The sequence below is a fragment of the Haliotis rufescens genome, unplaced genomic scaffold (assembly GCF_023055435.1).
Source record: "Haliotis rufescens isolate VD_foot unplaced genomic scaffold, xgHalRufe1.0.p SCAF_6, whole genome shotgun sequence".
Taxonomy (NCBI): domain Eukaryota; kingdom Metazoa; phylum Mollusca; class Gastropoda; order Lepetellida; family Haliotidae; genus Haliotis; species Haliotis rufescens.
Window position 1 is genome coordinate 24,202,987 of NW_025964334.1, and position 23,824 is coordinate 24,226,810.

A 23,824-nucleotide genomic window follows, 5' to 3' on the forward strand; every position below is an offset into this window, starting at 1 on the left:
TACGACTGGACATCAGTGATCATCATATATCTTATGTTGACAGATGTGTGAACTGTGTCGCTTATAGGAGGGTCGCCCGACAGATACGTCAGTCAAGTCCTAGCTGGAGGATGGTACGCGAGACAGGCTGTCATAAAAGTGTTAACACATTCACAACAAAGAAAAAGAGGTCACGAAAAAAGCGACCAACAGGTATGGGGTGTGATACGAAATAAAGGGTTATAGCTAAAACGGCACCTCAGGTAAATATTTAACCCTGCTTACGTGTGGATAGACATTGATCAAGGAATTGGTATATTATCTTAGCTTCTCAAAAACGTAATTCTCGAAACAAATCACACATATATATATATGTATATTGTCACTATTACATCATAGGCATTATGACGCCACAAATACTACTGTTATGTGCGCCTAGGGCAACAATGTAAGTTAAAGTTTTCATTACACCTGAAGAGCCGTTGAACGGCGAAAGATCTTGTGTGGATAAAGGAGTTTTGACAAGCACGAAAATCTGGACTCTGTTTTTTTTTTCTCCCCGCTTACGTGTGGATAGACATTGATCAAGAAATTGGTATATTTTCTTAGCTTCTCAAAAACGCAATTCTCCAAAGGCATTTAGGCTTAGAAAAATTAATATTCAGAATTGTATTTCCTTACTAAATTTCAGTACTTTCCCATGTAAATCGCTACACCGTGTGTGCCTAGTTAAAGGTTCTGTAATAAGTACTTTAAAAGTACTACTTCTCCATGTTAAAACAAAAACGTATATATTTCTACATCGATAATCGGAATGTTCATGTACCGTAACAAATTTGTGTTGCTCAAGTAAATCAATCTAACACCAAATCAATTTACCGATAAAAAGAAACAAACAACCTTGACAAGAACAAACACATTATGTCACGCGATTAACAGATTACACTTCGCTGAGAGCACCTGTTGACAGAGTGGCCTCCCCTGATTTATGGGATTGTTTACAAATGGCGACTAACGGTTTGGATCGGTGGCACAACACTGATTTGTTTACCTGTTGATGCTTGTGATATGGATTTAATGTCTGAGTCAACGATGTATAGGATATTGAAGTAGACATTGTAAGTCATTTCCAGGAGGAAATCGCAAAATAGGTAATTCCTTTTCTTTATATAAGCTCGTAACCAACGAAAATGTGTGGTTGATTGATTTTGTCCCAGCAGTTGCCTATGGGATGGAGTTGATATCTTAATGAAAGTTTGTCGGTTTTTTTTATTGAACGATCTAGTTTTTTAATAAGATTGTATTAAATTGTCAAGACTTCCAATTTAAAGTAAACTACAGTCCTGACAATTTTAATTTTAATTTGAAGTTTTTTAATAAATAGGCCCTAGATCTATAAAAAAATAAATAAATACAGGAATATCTAATTTTAGTCAGAATTTTTTCTTCCAGCATTCAGAGAAATATATGGGCTGTGCATAGCCTACAGACACTGAAACTGAAGTAGGCCTATGAATTAAATATCAACATAGATTCTATATTCGACTAATTCAGAAAATGAGTACACAATCAATAATATCCATACAGCCTAGCCGAGTACCCTATTTTCAAACAACACCTATTTTCGGACAGCCATGTTGAAAGTGATTTTGTCTTGTTATAACTGTTGCCTTGAGAGCACCCGTTCAGGGTGTCAACGTTGTGTTCATGTAAAGTACTGTACACCTGTCAGAACATTCCCTCGTCATTCAGAATTTTTGTGCCCATGCCATGATGAAAAAGAAGATTATCCAGAATAGTGTGAACATTATCATTTGACAAATATTCATATACATATTATTCAATTACTGTTTGAGTTTTAATTGGTTTTTTTTTGGAATGAAGCTGAATTCTAATGTTGAAGACATCACCTACTGGTGTGAAGCAGAATTTGAGTTTTAAATCGCTTATCCCTCGAAATATCAGCAAAGCCATCTTAACTGTTCGAAAATATATAGTATCCTGAAACCTCGTCCAATAAATCAATAGTTAGGGTTGTAAGGTTATTGTACGATTTCAAACAGGATCTTTGTTTTTTATTTCATATATTCTCCAGTAAATGACTGAGTCACATCCTGAATTGAGGCAGACTTCATAGTGTGATAGACCAACATTCCAAGATGTCGATGCGTACAAAGATCCGTGGGTTTACTGCCTGGGTGAACCTTCGCACCATGTCCAACAACAGTCTGCTGAACAACGTTCTGATGGACTTGCTGACAGGCACACACATGAAGTACCTCATAGAGAGCATTACTGGCAGGGACTTCAAGAGGCTGGAGAGTTTTGATGGGTAGGATGTCACATTTGTTGCAGTTTATTTACAATAATGCTTACCCACTGGTTGGTAGCTGGTAACATTTCAAAAAGGCAAGTGGATCACCGGAAAATTAAAGGCAAAGTTCTAGGCATTTTGCTAGCCCTGCTTGCTAATTTATCTGGAAAACTAGTAAGTCTTTCTAATTAATGGCATGAATGTTTATGAAGATTTTTGTACACTTTTCTGAGATATCTGAAACATTTGGGTTAATTGGATATTTGAAAGGTTTGGGTCAATATGAGGCTGAGCTGAGACATGTTAAGTTTATTCCTTTCACTCATCCGGCCTGTGTGTGACTTTATCAACCAGTCCCAAAGCTGAGTCAAGTAAAATTCTGTTCAGTCTGATGTGTTTGTTTCAGCCATTCTTCCCCAGTCAACGGAGTTAACTGACTATAAAAGTCCAGTTTCCACCCTTGCCGAACTAGGCTGCAATAATGGAGTTATATTTTGGCTGGACTAATGAGTCTATGCATAGTCCAGTCAAAGTCGGGAAACGAAATCAACACCCTGTTCGTAAACTGCCGTGCAGATATCAGTCGACTGCAGGATTTGCAATGCATGTGTACCGTCATCTTGGTGTCAACAGATATTTTCCAAACCTTTTCATGTTTTTATTCAAGATGCCCATATGATTTGATGCACTTTGAGAAGTAAGGCCCCTTTTATTACAACATATATCTTGATGTTTGATCAGGATCGCCTTCAATGGGCGCTGCCGTTTTGTTTGAAACAAATGCAAGCAATATCAGAGGGGGAATCTGATTGGTCAATAGGAGGGATATAGAAGGGACATAACTCGTAATAGCCACTGGTGGCGCGACGATCGAACCCAGAAATTTTGGCTTTGTTCGGCAAGGGTGGAAACTGGATTTTTGTAGTCAGTTAACTCCCTTGCCTCGGGAAGATGGTTTCAGTCTGACACAATGAGTACTCTATGTTTCAGGTTGAGTCAGCAGCAGAAACAGACCCGTGTGGAGTGGGTCTTGGAGGAACTGAAGCGATGTAATGTCATCCCCATTGACACCTACGTGGATGCCAGAATGTTTGCCATGCGGAGTGCAGATCACGTGAGTCAAAACATGCCTTTATTCAAGGCTAAATGTTGTTTTGTCTTGTTTATAGCCAGTAAGACATACATCAACACTATAAAGCTGCTGCTCTCAGAAAATATGTAGTCTTAATTTTTCATACTCACTTTTACTCTCTTTTTTTTTAGAGAATCTCACCCAAGTGTCTTTTGATATAAAATATATAAACTTTTATAAAAGTTTAAAACTTGCCAAGGAATTTTAGAAATTTTGCAACAAGTGTTGATATAAATTATATCAAAAGACACATTGGGAAAATTCCATATGTCATCCAAAATCATTCTTACGTTTTTAGTTTGTAAACAGTAATAAGTAGTGTATTGAGTGTAACAAGTACAGTTAACCAGCTTCAGTGGCAGAGAGATTAGTGATGTCATTTGATTGTGAAGTCATGGTAACCAATGATGTCACAATGGTCTTCAAAGCATGGTGATGCACTTTCATTGCAGTGATATCTCCTAGGAGCCATCACTTGATATCACCCAAGTGATATCTGCTGTGGAAGTCAGTTTGTGATGATGAAAAAAGGTCTTTTCTTTAGGGGGGGTGGCACGGGTGGCCGTGTTGTCTACGGTGCCACGATTCGCTGTCCAGAGTTGCGTCCCTTGGGCATGCCAAAAACCTATGATTGTTAGTTTGAATCCCAGTTCGCCCCGATTATGTTTCTAGGTTCGTCAGCACCATACCCATGCTTGTGGGTTTCACCGAAGTGGTAAACGTCTGAAACCAGCATCACTTTGGGCTTTCCTCCCACATTAAGCTGACACGACGTGATATAACTGGAATAATGTTAAAAGCGGTGTTAAACCCAACTCACTCACTCACTCTTTAGGGCATGTTAAGTGTTGTATACCAATGTACATGTCTTTGTACTGTGAGTGTTTTTGTCCATTGCACAAATATGTCAGGCTATATTAACATTCAATTATTAGTTGTAGACATTGAATTATAGATAATCGTGCAGAGAATCCGTTTGAAAAAGACTAATCCATCAATAGAGTTCAGTTATTTTCATAATTTGTAAAGACAATTTCAGTCTCAATAACATGCTCCAGCAACACTATACATAGACAGGACCCAGTCAAGCCTTGGAGCTTGTGACAGTAATGAAACAACCATATCGACGGTTGACAAACAAATAAATGACATGATTAAAATGAAGCAAATGAGGTACTAAATTACAGTTAAAGGGACCTACGTAAATACTTCGAGTTATCCGAGATTCGACATAATGAAAAATGATAAACAAAGAAGGAATTTTTTCTTTTATTTCGAGACAACCTATGTCCGAGACATCAAATTTCGACAAACAACGGTATTTGACAGTACTGAAAACAAATTAATTTTTTAAACCATGATTTAAAAATGCCTTCTGAACTTGCTTGTATAAGAGAATCACTGTTTTAGTGACAGTTATTAGTCATTCCTGATAAATCAGTAAGCTACCTATTCTTTGTATCAGGTGTTTGAGATGCTATGGCGACTGGTGAGTCATGACATCTGGTTTGTGTGGGAGAGAGCTGAGTACCTTCAACATGATGACCGTGACATCCTCACACAGGTGCCCTTCAAAGTGAGTACATGATACAGACATCCTAACACATGTGCCCTTCAAAGTGAGTACATGATACAGACATCCCAACACAGGCGCCTTCAAAGTGAGTACATTACAGACATCCTAACACAGGTGCCCTTCAAAGTGAGTACATGATAGACATTCTCACACAGGTGCCCTTCAAAGTGAGTACATGATACAGACATCCTAACACAGGTGCCCTTCAAAGTGAGTACATGACAGACATCCTCACACGGGTGCCCTTCAAAGTGAGTACATGATACAGACATCCTAACACAGGTGCCCTTCAAAGTGAGTACATGATAGACATTCTCACACAGGTGCCCTTCAAAGTGAGTACATGATACAGACATCCTCACACAGGTGCCCTTCAAAGTGAGTACATGATACAGACATCCTAACACAGGTGCCCTTCAAAGTGAGTACATGACAGACATCCTCACACAGGTGCCCTTCAAAGTGAGTACATGATACAGACATCCTAACACAGGTGCCCTTCAAAGTGAGTACATGATACAGACATCCTAACACAGGTGCCCTTCAAAGTGAGTACATGATACAGACATCCTCACATGGGTGCCCTTCAAAGTGAGTACATGACAGACATCCTCACACAGGTGCCCTTCAAAGTGAGTACATGACAGACATCCTAACACAGGTGCCCTTCAAAGTGAGTACATGACAGACATCCTGACACAGGTGCCCTTCAAAGTGAGTACATGATACAGACATCCTGACACAGGTTCCCTTCAAAGTGAGTACATGACAGACATCCTAACACAGGTGCCCTTCAAAGTGAGTACATGATACAGACATCCTCACACAGGTGCCCTTCAAAGTGAGTACATGACAGACATCCTGACACAGGTGCCCTTAACACTGAGTACATGACAGACATCCTAACACAGGTGCCCTTCAAAGTGAGTACATGATACAGACATCCTAACACAGGTGCCCTTCAAAGTGAGTACATGATACAGACATCCTGACACAGGTGCCCTTAACACTGAGTACATGACAGACATCCTCACACAGGTTCCCTTCAAAGTGAGTACATGACAGACATTTTTACACAGGTGCCCTTCAGAGTGAGTACATGATACAGACATCCTCACACAGGTGCCCTTCAAAGTGAGTACATGACAGACATCCTAACACAGGTGCCCTTCAAAGTGAGTACATGACAGACATCCTAACACAGGTGCCCTTCAAAGTGAGTACATGACTGACATCCTGACACAGGTGCCCTTCAAAGTGAGTACATGACAGACATCCTGACACAGGTGCCCTTCAAAGTGAGTACATGACAGACATCCTGACACAGGTGCCCTTCAAAGTGAGTACATGATACAGACATCCTGACACAGGTGCCCTTCAAAGTGAGTACATGATACAGACATCCTGACACAGGTTCCCTTCAAAGTGAGTACATGACAGACATCCTAACACAGGTGCCCTTCAAAGTGAGTACATGACAGACATCCTGACACAGGTGCCCTTCAAAGAGAGTACATGAGAGACATCCTGACACAGGTGCCCTTCAAAGTGAGTACATGACAGACATCCTAACACAGGTGCCCTTCAAAGTGAGTACATGACAGACATCCTGACACAGGTGCCCTTAACACTGAGTACATGACAGACATCCTGACACAGGTGCCCTTCAAAGTTAGTACATGATACAGACATCCTAACACAGGTGCCCTTCAAAGTGAGTACATAATACAGACATCCTAACACAGGTGCCGTTCAAAGTGAGTACATGATACAGACATCCTCACACAGGTGCCCTTCAAAGTGAGTACATGATACAGACATCCTGACACAGGTGCCCTTCAAAGTTAGTACATGACAGACATCCTGACACAGGTTCCCTTCAAAGTGAGTACATGATACAGACATCCTCACACAGGTGCCCTTCAAAGTGAGTACATGACAGACATCCTAACACAGGTTCCCTTTAAAGTGAGTACATGATACAGACATCCTCACACAGATCAGTGAGTACATGACAGACATCCTCACACAGGTTCCCTTCAAAGTGAGTACATGATACAGACATTCTCACACAGTTGCCCTTCGAAGTGAGTACATGACAGACATCCTGACACAGGTGCCCTTCACACTGAGTACATGACCGACATCCTCAAACAGGATTTCACTTTTATCACCCTGACTACACACCTGTGTTTTTTGTGTGATCCATTTTCATTACACTAAAAAAACAACTAATGTATACTGTGTGGATAAGATAATGTTTACAACTCAAAAAAAATATATATAATATTTCTACCTGAACAGGGACAGCTCTTGAATTTACCTGTCCAAGCTACATCTTTACCAGTCTGTATTAGACATGTACAAGATACATATATATGTTATGTGGGTTTGAAAAATCACAGATTTACCGTAACTCTCACTCTTTGTCAAGGATCATCTATCCAAAGCCCAAGAGTAAATGCCAGTGACTTGCAGTACTCTGCTTACATGTGGAGTGTAAGATGTAACAATTTTCTTTCGACAGTGGACTCCAGAGCCTCCCCCAAAGAAGAAGAAGAAAACAAAACTGAGAAAGTCTCTGCTCAGCGGTTTTGGGTCAGCATCGATGGTGGAGGAGAAGATAGAGGGGGTAGGTCGGGCGGAGCCCTTGTTGAAACCGATAGGACACAAACACGTGACAGTTTGATGATTTATTATTATACATGCAAAATACAAGGTTATTTTATAAGTTTATTGGTTAAATTATTTTTGGAATTTGACTGCCACTGCCAGTGGATTTTTAATGACTTCTACACAAAGGTTATTGACATTAGAGATTGTTCTTCCATAGACGGGGACATGGGTGGCCCATTCGTCTAAGGCGCCGCAATTCACTATGCAGAGTTGCTTCCAAATTACCCTGGGGAATTCTTTTGGCACATGTCATAATAGGTCAAAAGGCCAAGGTCATGAGATGGAAAAAACTCATTGAAAGGTTTGTGGTCACAGTTACTCAAACTATTTTAATATTTTAATGAATTTATCATTAAACTTGGCATATAACTTCCCTGGGATGGTGTCCTGCTTTTCAAAGGTTTTTGGTCAGGATTAGTCAGAGTCCAAGGTCAGTATTCAGCATTTTGTAAGACTAAGGCTTTTTAGTGCAAAGATGATTGGCAATGTTTCTTGCTTTCATAGATTGAAATATCTTTTATTTGTTCATGTTCATATCTCCTTAACTGAAGGAATACAGAAGTTGACATTTCACACTTTTTATTTTCAGTCGATTTTTCTGAACTTTAAGTGATCATTTTTTATTTACCTGTCTTCTCCAGTTTCTTGTTTTGCAAGGTAGGCATCTGATATCAGAATTTCAAAAACAGAAGATATCCACAAAAGTTCTGTTTTTAGGTTTTGAGAGGATTAGACAATTCAAAAGAAAATTAGGTATTTTGTTCAGGCTTGAAATGGTTCCTTCTTCATTGAAGTTTCCTAAGATGAAATACAACACACTTTGCACATGTTGATTGTTGTCTCTTAGTGGGCACTGGTGGCCCAGTCGTCTTAGGCTGTGCAGAGTTGCGTCCCTTGGGCATGCCAAAAACCTATTATTCCCCGATTATGTTTCTAGATTTGTCAGCACATACCAGTGCTTGTGGGTTTCACCAAAGTAGTAAACATCTGAGACCTGCATCAATTCGGGCTTTCCTCCCACATAAAGCTGACTGTCTGTGATATAACTGGAATACTGTTAAAAGCGATGTTATACCTAACATACTCACTCACTCTTGTCTCCCAGGCTGATGTGCCAGACGAGCAGTGGGTGAAGTACCCCAACTCTGATTTCATGAAGAACTTCAAGAGGAAGAGGACGGCAGGCAGATACCCCAACTCGGATAAGTGCATCCTGGAACTTGTCAATGCTCAACTTAAAGTAAGTAGCAAATAATTTTAAGCCAGCAGATTTACAAAATTGGGACTTTTACAGTTTTAAATATTTCAATATGTGTTTGTTGTTGTGTGATTATCTTTGTTGTGGATCATCTCACAAACATCTCTCTTTCTACATGTTGGTGTTTGTAGTGTTTGGTAAGCTGTCTAATGGAGTCGGGGGGCACAGGTGGCCCAGTCGTCTAAGGCGCCGCGATTCGCTGTGCAGAGTTGCGGCCCTTGGGCATGCCAGAAACCTATGATTGTGGGTTCGAATCCCGGTTCGCCCCGATTATGTTTCTAGGTTTGTCAGCACCATACCCGTGCTCGTGGGTTTCACCGAAGTGGTAAACGTCTGAGACCTGCATCACTTCAGGCTTTCCTCCCACATTAAGCTGACACACCGCGATATAACTGGAATACTGTTAAAAGCGGCGTTAAACCCAACTCACTCACTCACACTCACTCTAATGGAGTGATGACAAACATTTAATTACCCACATGAACAGGGATTTCAAGGAATTATTTGTTAATGGATTACATGTAGCTAGTAAGAGAGCAACTATTTGCTTGGTTGGGGGTTGGGGGGGGTCGGGGTAGGGGCGGATTTTGGTTTTGAGATCAGAATTTTCTTATTGATTATGTGTTTTTTTTATTAAAATAAATAAAAGTAATGAATTGTATTCTTTGGACACTCTAATATAATCTGCAACAAAAGGGCACATTATCATTTTCCTACAATACAAGGCCCATATTACTGGGGATTGGTTATTTTTGTGTCCCAAACAAACAGTTGCTGCCTCAGTTATACATGTACTCTAGATACAGATGTCTTCATCAAATGCAGACATATAACTCATTAAATCACAATTTACAGAAAAAAGAAAAGAATAGTTATTGATAATTGATTTTAAAAACCTTTTCAAACACAACATACTTGTAACTGTATTTTTTACTTTTATTGCAGAAAAGTAAAGAAGGAAGCAATCTGTTTTGTTATGTGAGTGTGAGACCTCCTTAAGCAATACTCCATTATACATATACAAATAGAAGTAATTCCCTCATCAACATATATTAGAACTTATCCAATAATTTACATCAAAATTATTCCTATAAAGCTCTATGCTTTTTGACTTTATTATTATTGAATTGTTTGCTTTCATCAAAGTAGATATAGTTTTTATTTACGTGTACTGCTCAAAAGAGTCAAAGAACACAAGTTTTTGCATATTCTGACAGTTAATCTATCATGGCATGCCAGCTGTTGTAATGTGAAAGAATCAGTGTTCGTTAACTTCTCTTGAGTCATATATAAGCATGAACTAGCCAGCTGTAGTGCTGTGAAAGAACAAGTGTTTGTTAACTTCTCTTGAGTCATATATAAGCATGAACTAGCCAGCTGTTGTTTGCCTGCAGAGCGTGGATGATCTAGTCGACAGCCGAGTGCTGTGCATCCTCATCAACTCCTATGTACCCAACACCTTCACCACAGACCTGCTGCTCAATGACAGGTGAGGCCACACTTGTTTATAGGCCTGGGGATTCACCGACTGTAGCAAATGACTAGCTGGGAATATAAAAATGACAATCCCTTTAACTGACCCTTGTACTAACTTTCCGATCATTGTGTCTGTTGAAAATATAAAACAAATTTATTTATTTACAGAAAACAATTATTCATCTTACCAAGTCAAGAGAGATAACTGACTATAAAGTCCAGTTTCCACCCTTGCCAAAGTCCAATCAAAATCGAAATCCGGTTTGTAAACTGCCATGTAGATTTCGGTTGATTGCAGGATGCACAAAGCATGTGTACCGCCAACTCGGCATCAACAAATATTTTCCAAATCTTTTCATCTTTTTAATCAAGGTGCTCATGTGATTTGATGCACTTCACGAAGTAAGACCCATTTTATTATCACAATATAGATTTTGATTGTCTTGACTGGGCGATGCCAGATTTTGTTTGAAGCAAATGCAAGTGATAAGTGGAATCTGACTGTCAGTAGGAGGGACATAGAAGGGACATAACTCGTAATAGTAACTGGTGGCGTTACGATCAAACCCACCCAGACATTCCAGCATAGTTCGGCAAGGGTGGAAAAGCGACTTTTACGGTCAGTAAATTCCCTTGCCTTGGGAAGATGACAATTATGGTCTTTATTTCCACTCTGACACTCACTTGAAGTCATTACAATAACGTCATGCATTTTCAAACAAATTTCAACAGCAACATATTATATTTTGACTGACTATGACAAGAACAAAAACATACAAATAAGGTTGATTTGTTTTAATTTGTTAAAAATAGAGTCTGAAAAAATCTCGAAACCTACAAAAATAAAATATGATGCTGAAGGGAGTGGAGCTGCGATGGATGTGTCTGGAAGTGATGAAGACATGCCAGCATTTGTAGCTGAGGTTCAGCCCTTGGCTCCGTCCACATGGAAAATATAATGTAACATAGGTTTCATAGTCATAAAATACAGTGAACAGAAGGTGTGTAATGATCGATCAGACTGTCAATTACACTGTAACTGTCCATTGTGAAGCTCAGGAAAAGTTTTAATAGCTGCAGTTGGCATCAATACTGTGTTTGATTATTGACAAGTTGAACAGATGTCATTACATCCGCCTTCATGTTGTAATATATAGAGCATGTGGTTGGTGGTTGAATCCCCAGAGATAATAGACATCGAGTAGTTGACTTAGTTCCAACATTGATGAAACTTGAACTACTTTGGTAATGGTTGCTAGGCAACAACATACTTTTCTGCACTGCTGTTTTCTGTAACAACATCTGTAATATGTTATGTTGTGGCACGTGGTCCTGTGCAGAGAGCACAGGTCACAAATCAAGTTAAGCAACGTTGGTCGCGGAGAGTCTTTAGATGGGTGACTGCATTTCGGGAGTTTGGCTCCTGAGAGTTTCTAGGGCTTCGGTCCCGGCCCACACTGAAGCACATGTAGCACAGTGGTGTCTTCATAGGCAAATGACTGTGCCTCTGTTCACCTAGCAGTGAATGGGTACCTGTTAGGATGAGATGGCAATGTGGTTGTTAACATTCTTGCACCTAAGAGGCAGCTTTGGCTGTATACTCTCCAGGGAGCTGAGAATGATTGTGGGATAATAATAGCGCTATGAGCATGCCCATGTGTGGTGGGGTAATATGCACAATATAAATGGATTATTATTATTGTTGTTGTTGTTGTTGTTGTTATTATCATTATTATTCTCAAGAAAATACAAACGGTCATGTAAATCTTTGCTCTCAGTAGGGGGTGTTTATAAAGATAAAATACTTCCACATTGGTCAAGAAATTGATCAAGGGGTATTTAATGGAACAGGGTGTTTTATACGGAGAAAATGGTACTCCACTTTGAGCTCCTTTTGTAAGTAAAACTGTTTCAATAAACCGGGACACTTCATTTGACATATTATAAATCTGTTGTCTCCAATAACCCAGCCATCCTACATTGTATGCATGTGCTACACAACTGAGTGTTGGCTTGTCGACAGATGGACAATCAATACAGCCTTGAGAGCAGGGGAGAAGATGTTCAAGTTTGAAACACCATTTGACTCTGAAGACTTGGTAGAAGTAAGTGTCTGTTCCTACAGTGATGCGTGCACAGTACTGAGTTATGTATCAGTAGTTATGCATGTAACTCCGTTATTTGGGCTGGGTAGGGACTTTGATGCTAAAACTCCATTGTTACACAACTAGTTGCTAAAGTTCCATCTCCCTGTGGCAAGGGTGTTAACTGACTATAAAAGTCCAGTTTCAACCCTTGCCATACTAGCCTGGGATTCTGAAGTAACATTTTGGCTGGACTAACGAGTCTATGCATAGTCCAATCAAAATTGCATAACAACGACATGGATTTCAACATGCAGATTTGGTTCGACTCCAGGATTTGCAAAGCATGTGCACCGCCAACTAGGCATTGATAGATATTTTGGCATTTTTTCATGTTTTTAATCAAGGTGATCGAGTGATTTCATTCACTTCGCATGGTAAGACCCGTTTTATTCAAATATAGATCTTGATTGTCGATCAGATTGACTTTACTGGGCGACACCATTTTGTTTGAAGCAAATGCAAGTGATATGAGAGATGGAATCTGATTGGTCAATAGGAGGGACATAGAAGGGACATAACGCGTTAAAGCAACTGGTAGCGCTACAATCAAGCCTGGAAATTCCAGCCAAGTTCGGCAAGAGAGGAAACTGGAGTTTTATTGTCAGTTAACTCCCTTGCCTAGGGAAGATGATAAAGTTCACATTTCTTTCTTACTTTGCACACGTTCCTTCTGATCTCATTCCTTTTGAACGCTTCAGTCATCTTCAGTTGACTATGATCATTTTGTGTTATACATGTCTCTAAATAGTTTAGGCTCCGGTAAAACAATCCCCAATTGGACATTTTGTACGCACCTCTTGTGACCTTCAGCTGATACCCGGGTAGGGTCGGTGGTTGGATATCCAATTTGGAATCGTCACAGCCCTATATACTATTGTCCAATTATAAAATGTCATATAGCTGAAACAATGCTGATGTGGTGTTAAATTTGAACTTACTTCAATAAAAGGAACATCAACAGGGCTGGATGTGTTCTGTATATTCTGAAGGATAAAATTAAATCCAACAGTTGGATGCTTGTGTATTTAAACTTAACTATCTAAAACAGCAGTTGTAAGAATGAAAAAAGTAAGTCAACCATTTGAAAGTCTCCGATAATTTCAAACTTTATGGTTTTCAATAACTTTAAAATATGAATTTCAGTTAGCCAAAATCGGCTCTTGTCCTACGTTGTTCCTTTCTTTTGTTCATGAAGGATTTTGGTTGGTTGGTTTGTTGTTTAACGCCGCACTAAGCAATATTCTAGCCATATGACGGCAGTCTGTAAATACTTGAGTCTTAATCAGATAATCCAGTGATTAATATCATGAGCATCGATCCACGCAATTGGGATCGATGACATGCATCAACCAAGTCAGCGAGCCTAACAACCCGATCCAGTTAGTCCCCTTTTATGACAAGCATGGGTTGCTGAAGACCTATTCAAACCCGGATCTTCACGAAGGAAGTATTAGGAATTCCACCTAAAGACCATGTTTCCCCTCCTAGGCTGAGCCCATGGCGGTGTGCTCCTACTTCTGTACATTCTTCATGCTGGCGTACAAGTACCGGCAGTGCAAGGCGGTCATCGACAGAGTGGTGAGTAGGGACTGTACCCACTGATACGTATGTGTTCCAGGATACATTGTTATACATATGTTAGATTTGTATTACGAGGTTTATCCAAATTGCTGGACCAGTGATCATATACGGTAAATCTTGAAATTAACGCGAGCGTGAATTAAATGCAAAAAATGCGAGTTGTCTTGGCTCGCATTATTAAACATCGCATTTATATCAACAATAAGACATTTTGGATAGCAGAAATACCAACATAGACATACGCTGAAAACAAACAATATGTTGTCCACATCACTGTTTATTGAGCAGCACTTGTAACAAGTATATAATTCATATCATTCGAACACTAATTACATTCTGTGAATTGTCACTGCTGAGGTCAAGACAAGAGTTCTACTCACTTATGTCATCACTGATCACACGTCCAGACAGACGCCATCCACGCAACACAGTGTCTTCGTTCTTTGCGACTGCGTCAAAGGCCAACACGGGCCAGCGCGCATGCATTGTTTTAGCGGAAGTACAGTACTCAGCGCTAAGAGAGTGAGACCTGAGTGAGTGAGAAAGACCTGAGTGAGACCTGAGTGAGCGAGACCTGAGTGAGCGAGACCTGAGTGAATGAGTGCATGAATGAGTGAGGCCTGAGTGAGTGTGTGAGTGAGTGAGTGAGTGAGTGAGACCTGAGTGAGGCCTTAGTGAGTGAGATCTGAGTGAAGCCTTAGTGAGGCCTTAGTGAGTGAGATCTGAGTGAGTGAGGCCTGAGTGAGTGAGTGAGTGAGGCCTGAGTGAGTGCATGAATGGGTGAGGCCTGAGTGAGTGAGACCTGAGTGAGTGAGTGAGGCCTGAGTGAGACGCATTAATTTCACGATTTACAGTGATCACTCAGTGAGTGAGACCTGAGTGAGGCTTGAGTGAGTGAGACCTGTGTGAGTGAGTGCGTGAGTGAGACCTGAGTGAGTGAGAGAGACCTTAGCGAGACCTGAGTGAGTGAGTGCGTGAGTGAGACCCGAGTGAGTGCATGAATGAGTGAGACCTGAGTGAGTGAGGCCTGAGTGAGTTCATGAATGAGTGAGGCCTTAGTGAGTGAGTGAGTGAGACCTGAGTGAGTGAGTGAGGCCTGAGTGAGTGCATGAATGAGTGAGGCCTGAGTGAGTGAGACCTGAGTGAGTGAGTGAGGCCTGAGTGAGTTCATGAATGAGTGAGGCCTGAGTGAGTGAGACCTAAGTGAGTGAGTGAGGCCTGAGTGAGACGCATTAATTTCACGATTTACAGAGATCACTCAGGTATATGAGTGAGACCTGAGTGAGTGATTGAGTTAGTGCGTGAGTGAGACCTGAGAGAGACCTGAGTGAGACCTGAATGAGCGAGACCTGAGTGAGTGAGTGCGTGAGTGAGTGCATGAATGAGTGAGGCCTTATTGAGTGAGTGAGATCTGAGTGAGTGAGGCCTGAGTAAGTGAATGAGTGAGACCTGAGTGAGTGAGGCCAGAGTGAGTGAGTGAGTGAGACCTGAGTGAGGCCTGAGTCAGACCTGAGTCAGACCTGAGTGAGACCTGAGTGAGTGAGTGAGACCTGAGTGAGGCCTGAGTGAGTGAGACCTGAGTGAGACCTGAGTCAGGCCTGAGTGAGACCTGAGTGAGACCTGAGTGAGGCCTGAGTGAGCCCTGAGTGAGTGAGTGAGTGAGTGAGTGAGTGAGTGCGTGAGTGAGACCCGAGTGAGTGCATGAATGAGTGAGACCTGAGTGAGTGAGGCCTGAGTGAGTTCATGAATGAGTGAGGCCTTAGTGAGTGAGTGAGTGAGACCTGAGTGAGTGAGTGAGGCCTGAGTGAGTGCATGAATGAGTGAGGCCTGAGTGAGTGAGACCTGAGTGAGTGAGTGAGGCCTGAGTGAGTTCATGAATGAGTGAGGCCTGAGTGAGTGAGACCTAAGTGAGTGAGTGAGGCCTGAGTGAGACGCATTAATTTCACGATTTACAGAGATCACTCAGGTATATGAGTGAGACCTGAGTGAGTGATTGAGTTAGTGCGTGAGTGAGACCTGAGAGAGACCTGAGTGAGACCTGTCACTGCTGAGGTCAAGACAAGAGTTCTACTCACTTATGTCATCACTGATCACACGTCCAGACAGACGCCATCTACGCAACACAGTGTCTTTGTTCTTTGCGACTGCGTCAAAGGCCAACACGAGCCAGCGCGCATGCATTGTTTTAGCGGAAGTACAGTACTCAGCGCTAAGAGAGTGAGACCTGAGTGAGTGAGAGAGACCTGAGTGAGACCTGAGTGAGCGAGACCTGAGTGAGCGAGACCTGAGTGAATGAGTGCATGAATGAGTGAGGCCTGAGTGAGTGAGTGAGTGAGTGAGTGAGACCTGAGTGAGGCCTTAGTGAGTGAGATCTGAGTGAAGCCTTAGTGAGGCCTTAGTGAGTGAGATCTGAGTGAGTGAGGCCTGAGTGAGGCCTGAGTGAGTGCATGAATGGGTGAGGCCTGAGTGAGTGAGACCTGAGTGAGTGAGTGAGGCCTGAGTGAGACGCATTAATTTCACGATTTACAGTGATCACTCAGTGAGTGAGACCTGAGTGAGGCTTGAGTGAGTGAGACCTGTGTGAGTGAGTGCGTGAGTGAGACCTGAGTGAGTGAGAGAGACCTTAGCGAGACCTGAGTGAGTGAGTGCGTGAGTGAGACCCGAGTGAGTGCATGAATGAGTGAGACCTGAGTGAGTGAGGCCTGAGTGAGTTCATGAATGAGTGAGGCCTTAGTGAGTGAGTGAGTGAGACCTGAGTGAGTGAGTGAGGCCTGAGTGAGTGCATGAATGAGTGAGGCCTGAGTGAGTGAGACCTGAGTGAGTGAGTGAGGCCTGAGTGAGTTCATGAATGAGTGAGGCCTGAGTGAGTGAGACCTAAGTGAGTGAGTGAGGCCTGAGTGAGACGCATTAATTTCACGATTTACAGAGATCACTCAGGTATATGAGTGAGACCTGAGTGAGTGATTGAGTTAGTGCGTGAGTGAGACCTGAGAGAGACCTGAGTGAGACCTGAATGAGCGAGACCTGAGTGAGTGAGTGCGTGAGTGAGTGCATGAATGAGTGAGGCCTTATTGAGTGAGTGAGATCTGAGTGAGTGAGGCCTGAGTGAGTGAATGAGTGAGACCTGAGTGAGTGAGGCCAGAGTGAGTGAGTGAGTGAGACCTGAGTGAGGCCTGAGTCAGACCTGAGTCAGACCTGAGTGAGTGAGTGAGACCTGAGTGAGGCCTGAGTGAGTGAGACCTGAGTGAGACCTGAGTGAGACCTGAGTGAGGCCTGAGTGAGCCCTGAGTGAGTGAGTGAGTGAGGCCTGAGTGAGTGAGTGAGGTCTGAGTGAGTGAGACCTGAGTGAGGCCTGAGTGAGTGAGACCTGAGTTAGACCTGAGTGAGCCCTGAGTGAGCCCTGAGTGAGTGAGTGAGTGTGGCATGAGTGAGTGAGTGAGATCCGAGTGAGGCCTGAGTGAGGCCTTAGTGAGGCCTTAGTGAGGCCTGAGTGAGGACTGAGTGAGGCCTTAGTGAGGCCTTAGTGAGGTCTGAGTGAGTGAGGCCTGAGTGAGACCTGAGTGAGGCCTGAATGAGGTCTGAGTGAGGCCTGAGTGAGGCCTGAGGTCTGAGTGAGTGACACCTGAGTGAGGCCTTAGTGAGGCCTTAGTGAGGTCTGAGTGAGTGAGGCCTGAGTGAGACCTGAGTGAGGCCTGAGTGAGGTCTGAGTGAGGTCTGAGTGAGTGAGGCCTGAGTGAGGCCCGAGTGTGTGAGTGAGGCCAGAGTGAGTGAGTGAGACCTGAGTGAGTGAGTGAGTGAGTGAGACCTGAGTGAATGAGTGAGTGAGTGAGTGAGTGAGTGAGTGAACATGCTTATAATGAACTGACGGATATTACAAACTTGATGTTTGGTCGCGGCCAAAAATGTTGTATGTATGCTCGAACTACTAAACAAACAAACTAACATTAGTGGTCCATTCCAGCTCGTTATAAGCATAGTTTACTGTATATGTAATAATACTTATTTTTTAATGTTTAAGAACAGTTTGGACCATTTTTATGTTACACACAAATATAATGTCTGGTCTGCTTAAGAAAATTTATAAAGTTCAAAGACATCATCAGATTGCCGCTGCCTATGTCCCATGGATTGTCAACATCATTCCTGTGTTTGCAGTGTATACTTCCTCTACTCTTGGGGGCACGGGTGGCCTAGATGTCTAAGGACCGCAATTCGCCATGTAGAGTTGCGTCCCTTGGGCACGCCCAAAGCCTATGATTGTGGGTTCGAATCCCGGTTCGCCCCATTATGTTTCTAGGTTTGTCAGCACCATACCTGTGCTCGTGGGTTTCACCGAAGTGGTAAACGTCTGAGGCCTGCATCACTTCAGGCTTTCCTCCCACATTAAGCTGACACACCATGATATAACTGGGATAATGTTAAAAGCGGTGTGAAACCCGACTCAGTCACTCAATCTATGACAAGCAAGACAGAGGCAGCCGATTCTGACCTGTTGTATCTCTGTAGGTAGCTATCATGCCATCAGAGCTGGATCAAACAATACATTCACAACATCTGGCACTTAATACTTTTCTCACTCACTCACTCACTCACTCACTCACTCACTCACTCACTCACTCACTCACTCACTCACTCACTCACTCACTCACTCACTCACTCACTCACTCACTCACTCACTCTAATAAACTTGGCACGCAATGATATAACTGACAAATGATTCAAAGCAGTACTCTCATCAATAAGGTAGATTCTATTCCTACATAAACATGTGACCAATCTTTACTTATTCCAGGGAATATATCTCCATGTTCAAGGGGGCAGTGGACATTTTTAAAAATGTTGATACATTTTTCACGCTTTATTCAGGTGAGTGCTTAGAAAAGATCACAGTGTTTTCTTGGCTGTCCACAGAACTGGATCAACCAGCTGATCCGTGAGTGTAACCACGAGATGGAGAAGTTCCCTGCCAGCGTGTCCAACATGGCCGACCTGCAGAAGAGGATGGGCTTGAAGGCTAACATTGAGGCACACCAGGAAGGTAGGGTGGACTCCACTGACAGGTTTGATACAGCGAGCAGCTGCAATCTCTCCTGAACTCCATCACTGGTCCATTTATCCCACTTGTGAACTTGGTAAAAAAGACGTCATGCAAACATCCTCATATGCTTCCATGAAATTGGTCACTTATTAATAGGATAAATGAAAACTCAGTCTTCAGCAACCCATGCATGTCCCCCCTGTGTAAATCTGGGTTAGACTTGGCCTTCAATGACACATACCCTGAGTGATACTGCCTCAACAAATTTATCCTGTTTTAGTCTGTCATTGCAAAAGAATCAAAACAAATTGAAAATTACTCGAAAACAGCTGTTCGATTGAGCTGGGGTTAACTTTTGCTGTGTCACATGACTGTCACTGACTCGTAAACAATGTGCTTCGTAGTGAGGTGATTTATTCTCCAACTCAGAAATCCATGTGCAGCCTGTTTTCTTCATGGCAGGGTATAAGGGATTTATTACCCCGCTCAGAAATCCATGTGCAGTCTCTTTTCTTCATGGCAGGGTGTAAGGGATTTAGTCTCCTGCTCAGAAATCCATGTGCAGCCTGTTTTCTTCATGGTGGGGTGTAAGGGATTTTGTCTCCCACTGAGAAATATATTTCCCTCCCAGATGGGAAAAGAAGTATTTTTTATCAAGATCACCTGAACCAATCAGATCTCAACATTGTGATATCGGGGTAAGATAAAGTTCCTTGTTTTCCCCAGCGGTGCAGAAGACACTGCGGCGCTATGACATGCAGTACTGTAAGGATCTAGTGCAGCATGTGGCCGATGTCCGACTACAGGTATCATATTTCAACTTGCTTCATGTCTTCTCCATTTGTGCAGATAATGTGATGTAATGTGTGTGAATATTGTGCACGTTTGTCACACAAATGTACTTTTTTTCTGTACTTACGTATTTTACTAAATTTCTACTTATTTGCTTGCCATTCCTGCAAGTGTTTTAATTTTGTTTATTCAATACTGACCCCTTAAACCACAAAAACAATGTGTCTATCAAGTGTGTTCCGTTAGCATCTATTCAAAATTACCATGGAAACCATTATAGAAAATCTGTTTTCCCATTTGTTCTCATTCACTCTCGTAGTTTTATCATTGTTTACACATAGCTACAATGGTTTCATATAGAGTAGCATGTATATCCAAGGATGTGGATTTTATATCAGTTGTATCTGTCTTCCTCATGTAATAGACTCAGAGTCGGGTGAGCTGCAGGGCCTTCCTGTCTCTAATCATGTGTTTGCAGCAGTCCTCAGTCTTGATATCCACAGATATTCTTAATTTTCAGATTCACAAGGAGATACGAGAACAGATCCGTCACAGATTCGACAAGCTCACCATTCCCCGCAACATCACCATCAACGACCTCTGTCTCTCCTACGTCATCAACCTGGTGAGATCTAACTATATGATCGGTCCCTTCTTTACCTTAACAACTTTTATATTTTTAGTTTTACACTCCGCTGTGTCAACTTTAACGTTACTATGCTTTGTTATATACAGGTACTTTTCTCTGCAGACCTGTGAAGATTACGGGGTAGAATTGGTCCTCAGCAACCCACACTTGCCGTAAAAGGCGACTATGCTTGTTCTGTATGAGGCAACTAACAGGATCGGGTTGTCAGGCTCACTGACTTGGTTGATACATGTCATCAATCCCAATTGCGTGGATCGATGCTCATGATGTCAATCACTGAATTGTCTGGTCCAGACTCGATTATTTTATAGACCGCCGTCATATAGCTGGAATATTGCTGAGTGCGACGTTAAACAACAAACAAACAAACCTTTCTCTGCAGTGTTTAGATAATATGCTACTCTACATTTGATAGGATCTGTATGCAAAGAAAAATAACCGAACTATGTCTATCAACAGTTGAATAGTATACATTATGTTTGAGCATGTTGAGCTATCTCCATTTTGTTTAAGTTGACACTGCAGCCTTCGAAATTCTTCAGAGTTTGAATGTCTCAAGGTTTCTGTTTTTCTGCACTCGGAAATACACCAACTATGTGTAGTGAGATCTGGGATGAGGATGACAATCATGGGGGTGTCTAAAGTGGCGTGCATGTATGTTCCCCAGACTCTCACAAATGGTTCCGGGTTCTACATGATTGAACAGAAGGAGCTGCTCACCGAGGGTCGGAGACTGGTGCTCAGGAACAAGGAGACTGGGGAGTTTATTGATGACTTCACCAGTAAAAACAAGGGTAGGTCTCACCTATATTTACACTGTGGAACAAGGAGACTCGGGAGTTTATTGATGACTTCACCAGTAAAAACAAGGGTAGGTCTCACCTATATTTACACTGTGGAACAAGGAGACTCGGGTGTTTATTGATGACTTCACCAGTAAAACCAAGGGTAAGATCAGTGTTGAGAGATTATTTTATGTATGTCCTTCACCTTGACATGTCCTTCACCTTGACTCAACGTTGTGTTTTACAGAGTCTGTCAAGAAGTTTCTGCGTCTTCCTGACCTGAATGTGGTGGAGATAGATCCTGCCAAGTACCCTAAGTACGAGGTATGAGATCATATGTACAAATTATAAACTTTAGATTAAATCATCTAGATTTTAAGAACACCTATCTTTGTAAACTAGCGGATGTCCTGAATGATAGTTCAATGTTTGTCAGTTAGCATGGTTATTCAGGGACATGCTGTTTGTTCTGTTAGTGAGTTCTGGCGACTCTCGATTAAATGGTTTTAGTGTCCCAGTCATGAAAATTGGGGTCGCAGAGTGACCACTGTCTGCAACTTGACTTTGAAGGATCTGATAGATGTAGTGTTTCGTTGTTTGAAATGGAACCTTGACTGTACTTCTTATCACAATGGAAATAACAGTAGGTATGACATACAGGCTACAACTAAATGTTTGTTTGTAGTTTAACGCCGCACTCAGCAATATTCCAGTTATATGAGGCGGTCTGTAAATAATCGAGTCTATACCAGACAATCCACTGATTGACATTATGAGCATTGATCTATGTAATTGGGACATGATGATATTTATCAACCAAGTCAGCGAGCCTGACCACCCCATCCTGTTAGTTGCCACATACGACAAGCATAGTCGCCTTTTACGACAAGCATGGGTTGCTGAAGACCTATTCTACCATGGATTACAACCGATTGAGTTTCAATGATTCAAGTAACTGTTAGCCACTTCTATAGCCCAAGGTTGCACACAAGGTCATCCTGGATTGTCCAGTGTGTTATATCACCTGCTGTGTGTTGCAGTTCTACCTGGAGGCCCCGAGTCGCAATAAGCAGCTGAAGGCAGGAACGGTGTTCCTATACCAGGTGTTCCCCGGGAACACCATCGCGTGGCAGAGGATGTTCATCCGGGCGGCCAAGGATAATGAGTATGCCATCGTGGAGAAGATGATCTCGTTCTTCAAGGGAACGCCTTCCTTCATCAACTGCAGGGAACCGAAGACCGGGAACACAGCGCTTCACTGGGCCAGTCGCAATGGCCATTATGTAGGTCATGTTTACTATGTTTAGTCTGTTTACTATGTTTACTATGTTTACTGTAGTGAAATCTTGAGGTCTGCACCATACCATTGACAGGTCTGGAGGATTCAAATAAGAAAGTTTAGATGGGATGTACAAATCGGCATTAGAGTAAACGCCTTTATAGAATTACTGTATTCGACATAATAAGCGCCCAGGGTGCTCTCAAAATTAGAAATAGGGGGCTCTTATTAGAATATAATTTTTGTGAGAAAAAAACAGAGTTGAAAGATCGTATATTTGTCGTATTATACAAGAGAGATATATTTTCCAGAATTTAATTGCCCATAATTAAGGGTGCATATAACACATGATTGCGTATTATACACGAATAAACAAGTCGTGTGTACATTGATCAATCAGAAGGGGTGCTAATTGGGATTGTTCACTTGCCAATATATATATAGAGCGGGGAGCTTTTTACATCGAATACAGTAAATGAACAAGAATTTGTAGACAAACAAATATTTCAAGACTTCCAAGAAAACTTTTATCCTTAAGTTTTAATGTTATTACCACATCTTCATTATTCTGCTTAAGACTTAGTAGAAAAAGCAGTGAAACCTTGTACCTTGAATTGACGTGGACCTTTGAAACATTAAGTTATTGGTAGTGTCCTTATATAAGACAATAGAGCCAGATTCTCGTTCCACAAAGCTATTTTATCGCCAAGGTGATCGTAACTCCCATACCTTAACCTAGGTTTACCATCATCATAGTACAAAAATCACTTTGTGGAACAGGGCTCTGGGCGATATGTCAGGATAATGGGCTTCAAGTGAATTAAGTGTAGTACTAGTATTTAATAAATTCCTGCGACTATCATAAGTGTATGGTAAGGTTTCGGACTTAAGACGGTCGTAGCACTAATATTGCTTCGCGTAAGTGGACCCTGCTATGTTGAGGTGTTTCTTTTATAATGCAAGGGTATCAACCCATTTCAGGACATTGTGTATCTGCTTTTGGAGAGTGGTGCCAACATTGATGCCAAGAACAACTTCCGGTGCACACCCCTCAACTCGGCAATCGAAGGCCTGCACAGGAAAATATCCAATGTAAGTGCTTTCTGTATTCCATCAGGGTGATATACTAGATACTGAGTGAG

At 41.9% G+C, this 23,824-nt stretch overlaps 1 protein-coding gene across 3 annotated transcripts in view; it reads left to right on the forward strand.

The window, feature by feature from the left end:
* The first annotated feature begins 978 nt into the window (after positions 1–978).
* Positions 979–23,824, forward strand: part of LOC124113460 (ankyrin-3-like) — a 39,287-nt gene continuing 16,441 nt past the window's right edge. Inside the window, exons 1-17 of one of the 3 annotated variants that reach the window (XM_046473809.2) lie at positions 979–1,130; positions 2,075–2,311; positions 3,284–3,407; positions 4,891–5,001; positions 7,529–7,633; positions 8,783–8,917; positions 9,881–9,913; positions 10,330–10,424; positions 12,435–12,516; positions 14,047–14,136; positions 19,051–19,177; positions 19,904–19,983; positions 20,490–20,594; positions 21,286–21,412; positions 21,651–21,727; positions 22,444–22,686; positions 23,664–23,774. In XM_046473809.2, coding sequence (XP_046329765.2) covers positions 2,139–2,311; positions 3,284–3,407; positions 4,891–5,001; positions 7,529–7,633; positions 8,783–8,917; positions 9,881–9,913; positions 10,330–10,424; positions 12,435–12,516; positions 14,047–14,136; positions 19,051–19,177; positions 19,904–19,983; positions 20,490–20,594; positions 21,286–21,412; positions 21,651–21,727; positions 22,444–22,686; positions 23,664–23,774 — 1,818 coding nt within the window. In that variant the 5' untranslated portion in view covers positions 979–1,130; positions 2,075–2,138. Of the gene's footprint in view, positions 1,131–2,074; positions 2,312–3,283; positions 3,408–4,890; positions 5,002–6,907; positions 6,929–7,528; positions 7,634–8,782; positions 8,918–9,880; positions 9,914–10,329; positions 10,425–12,434; positions 12,517–14,046; positions 14,137–19,050; positions 19,178–19,903; positions 19,984–20,489; positions 20,595–21,285; positions 21,413–21,650; positions 21,728–22,443; positions 22,687–23,663; positions 23,775–23,824 lie in introns of those variants that run through there. The other 2 variants (XM_046473810.2, XM_048386348.1) reach the window with 2 other exon arrangements.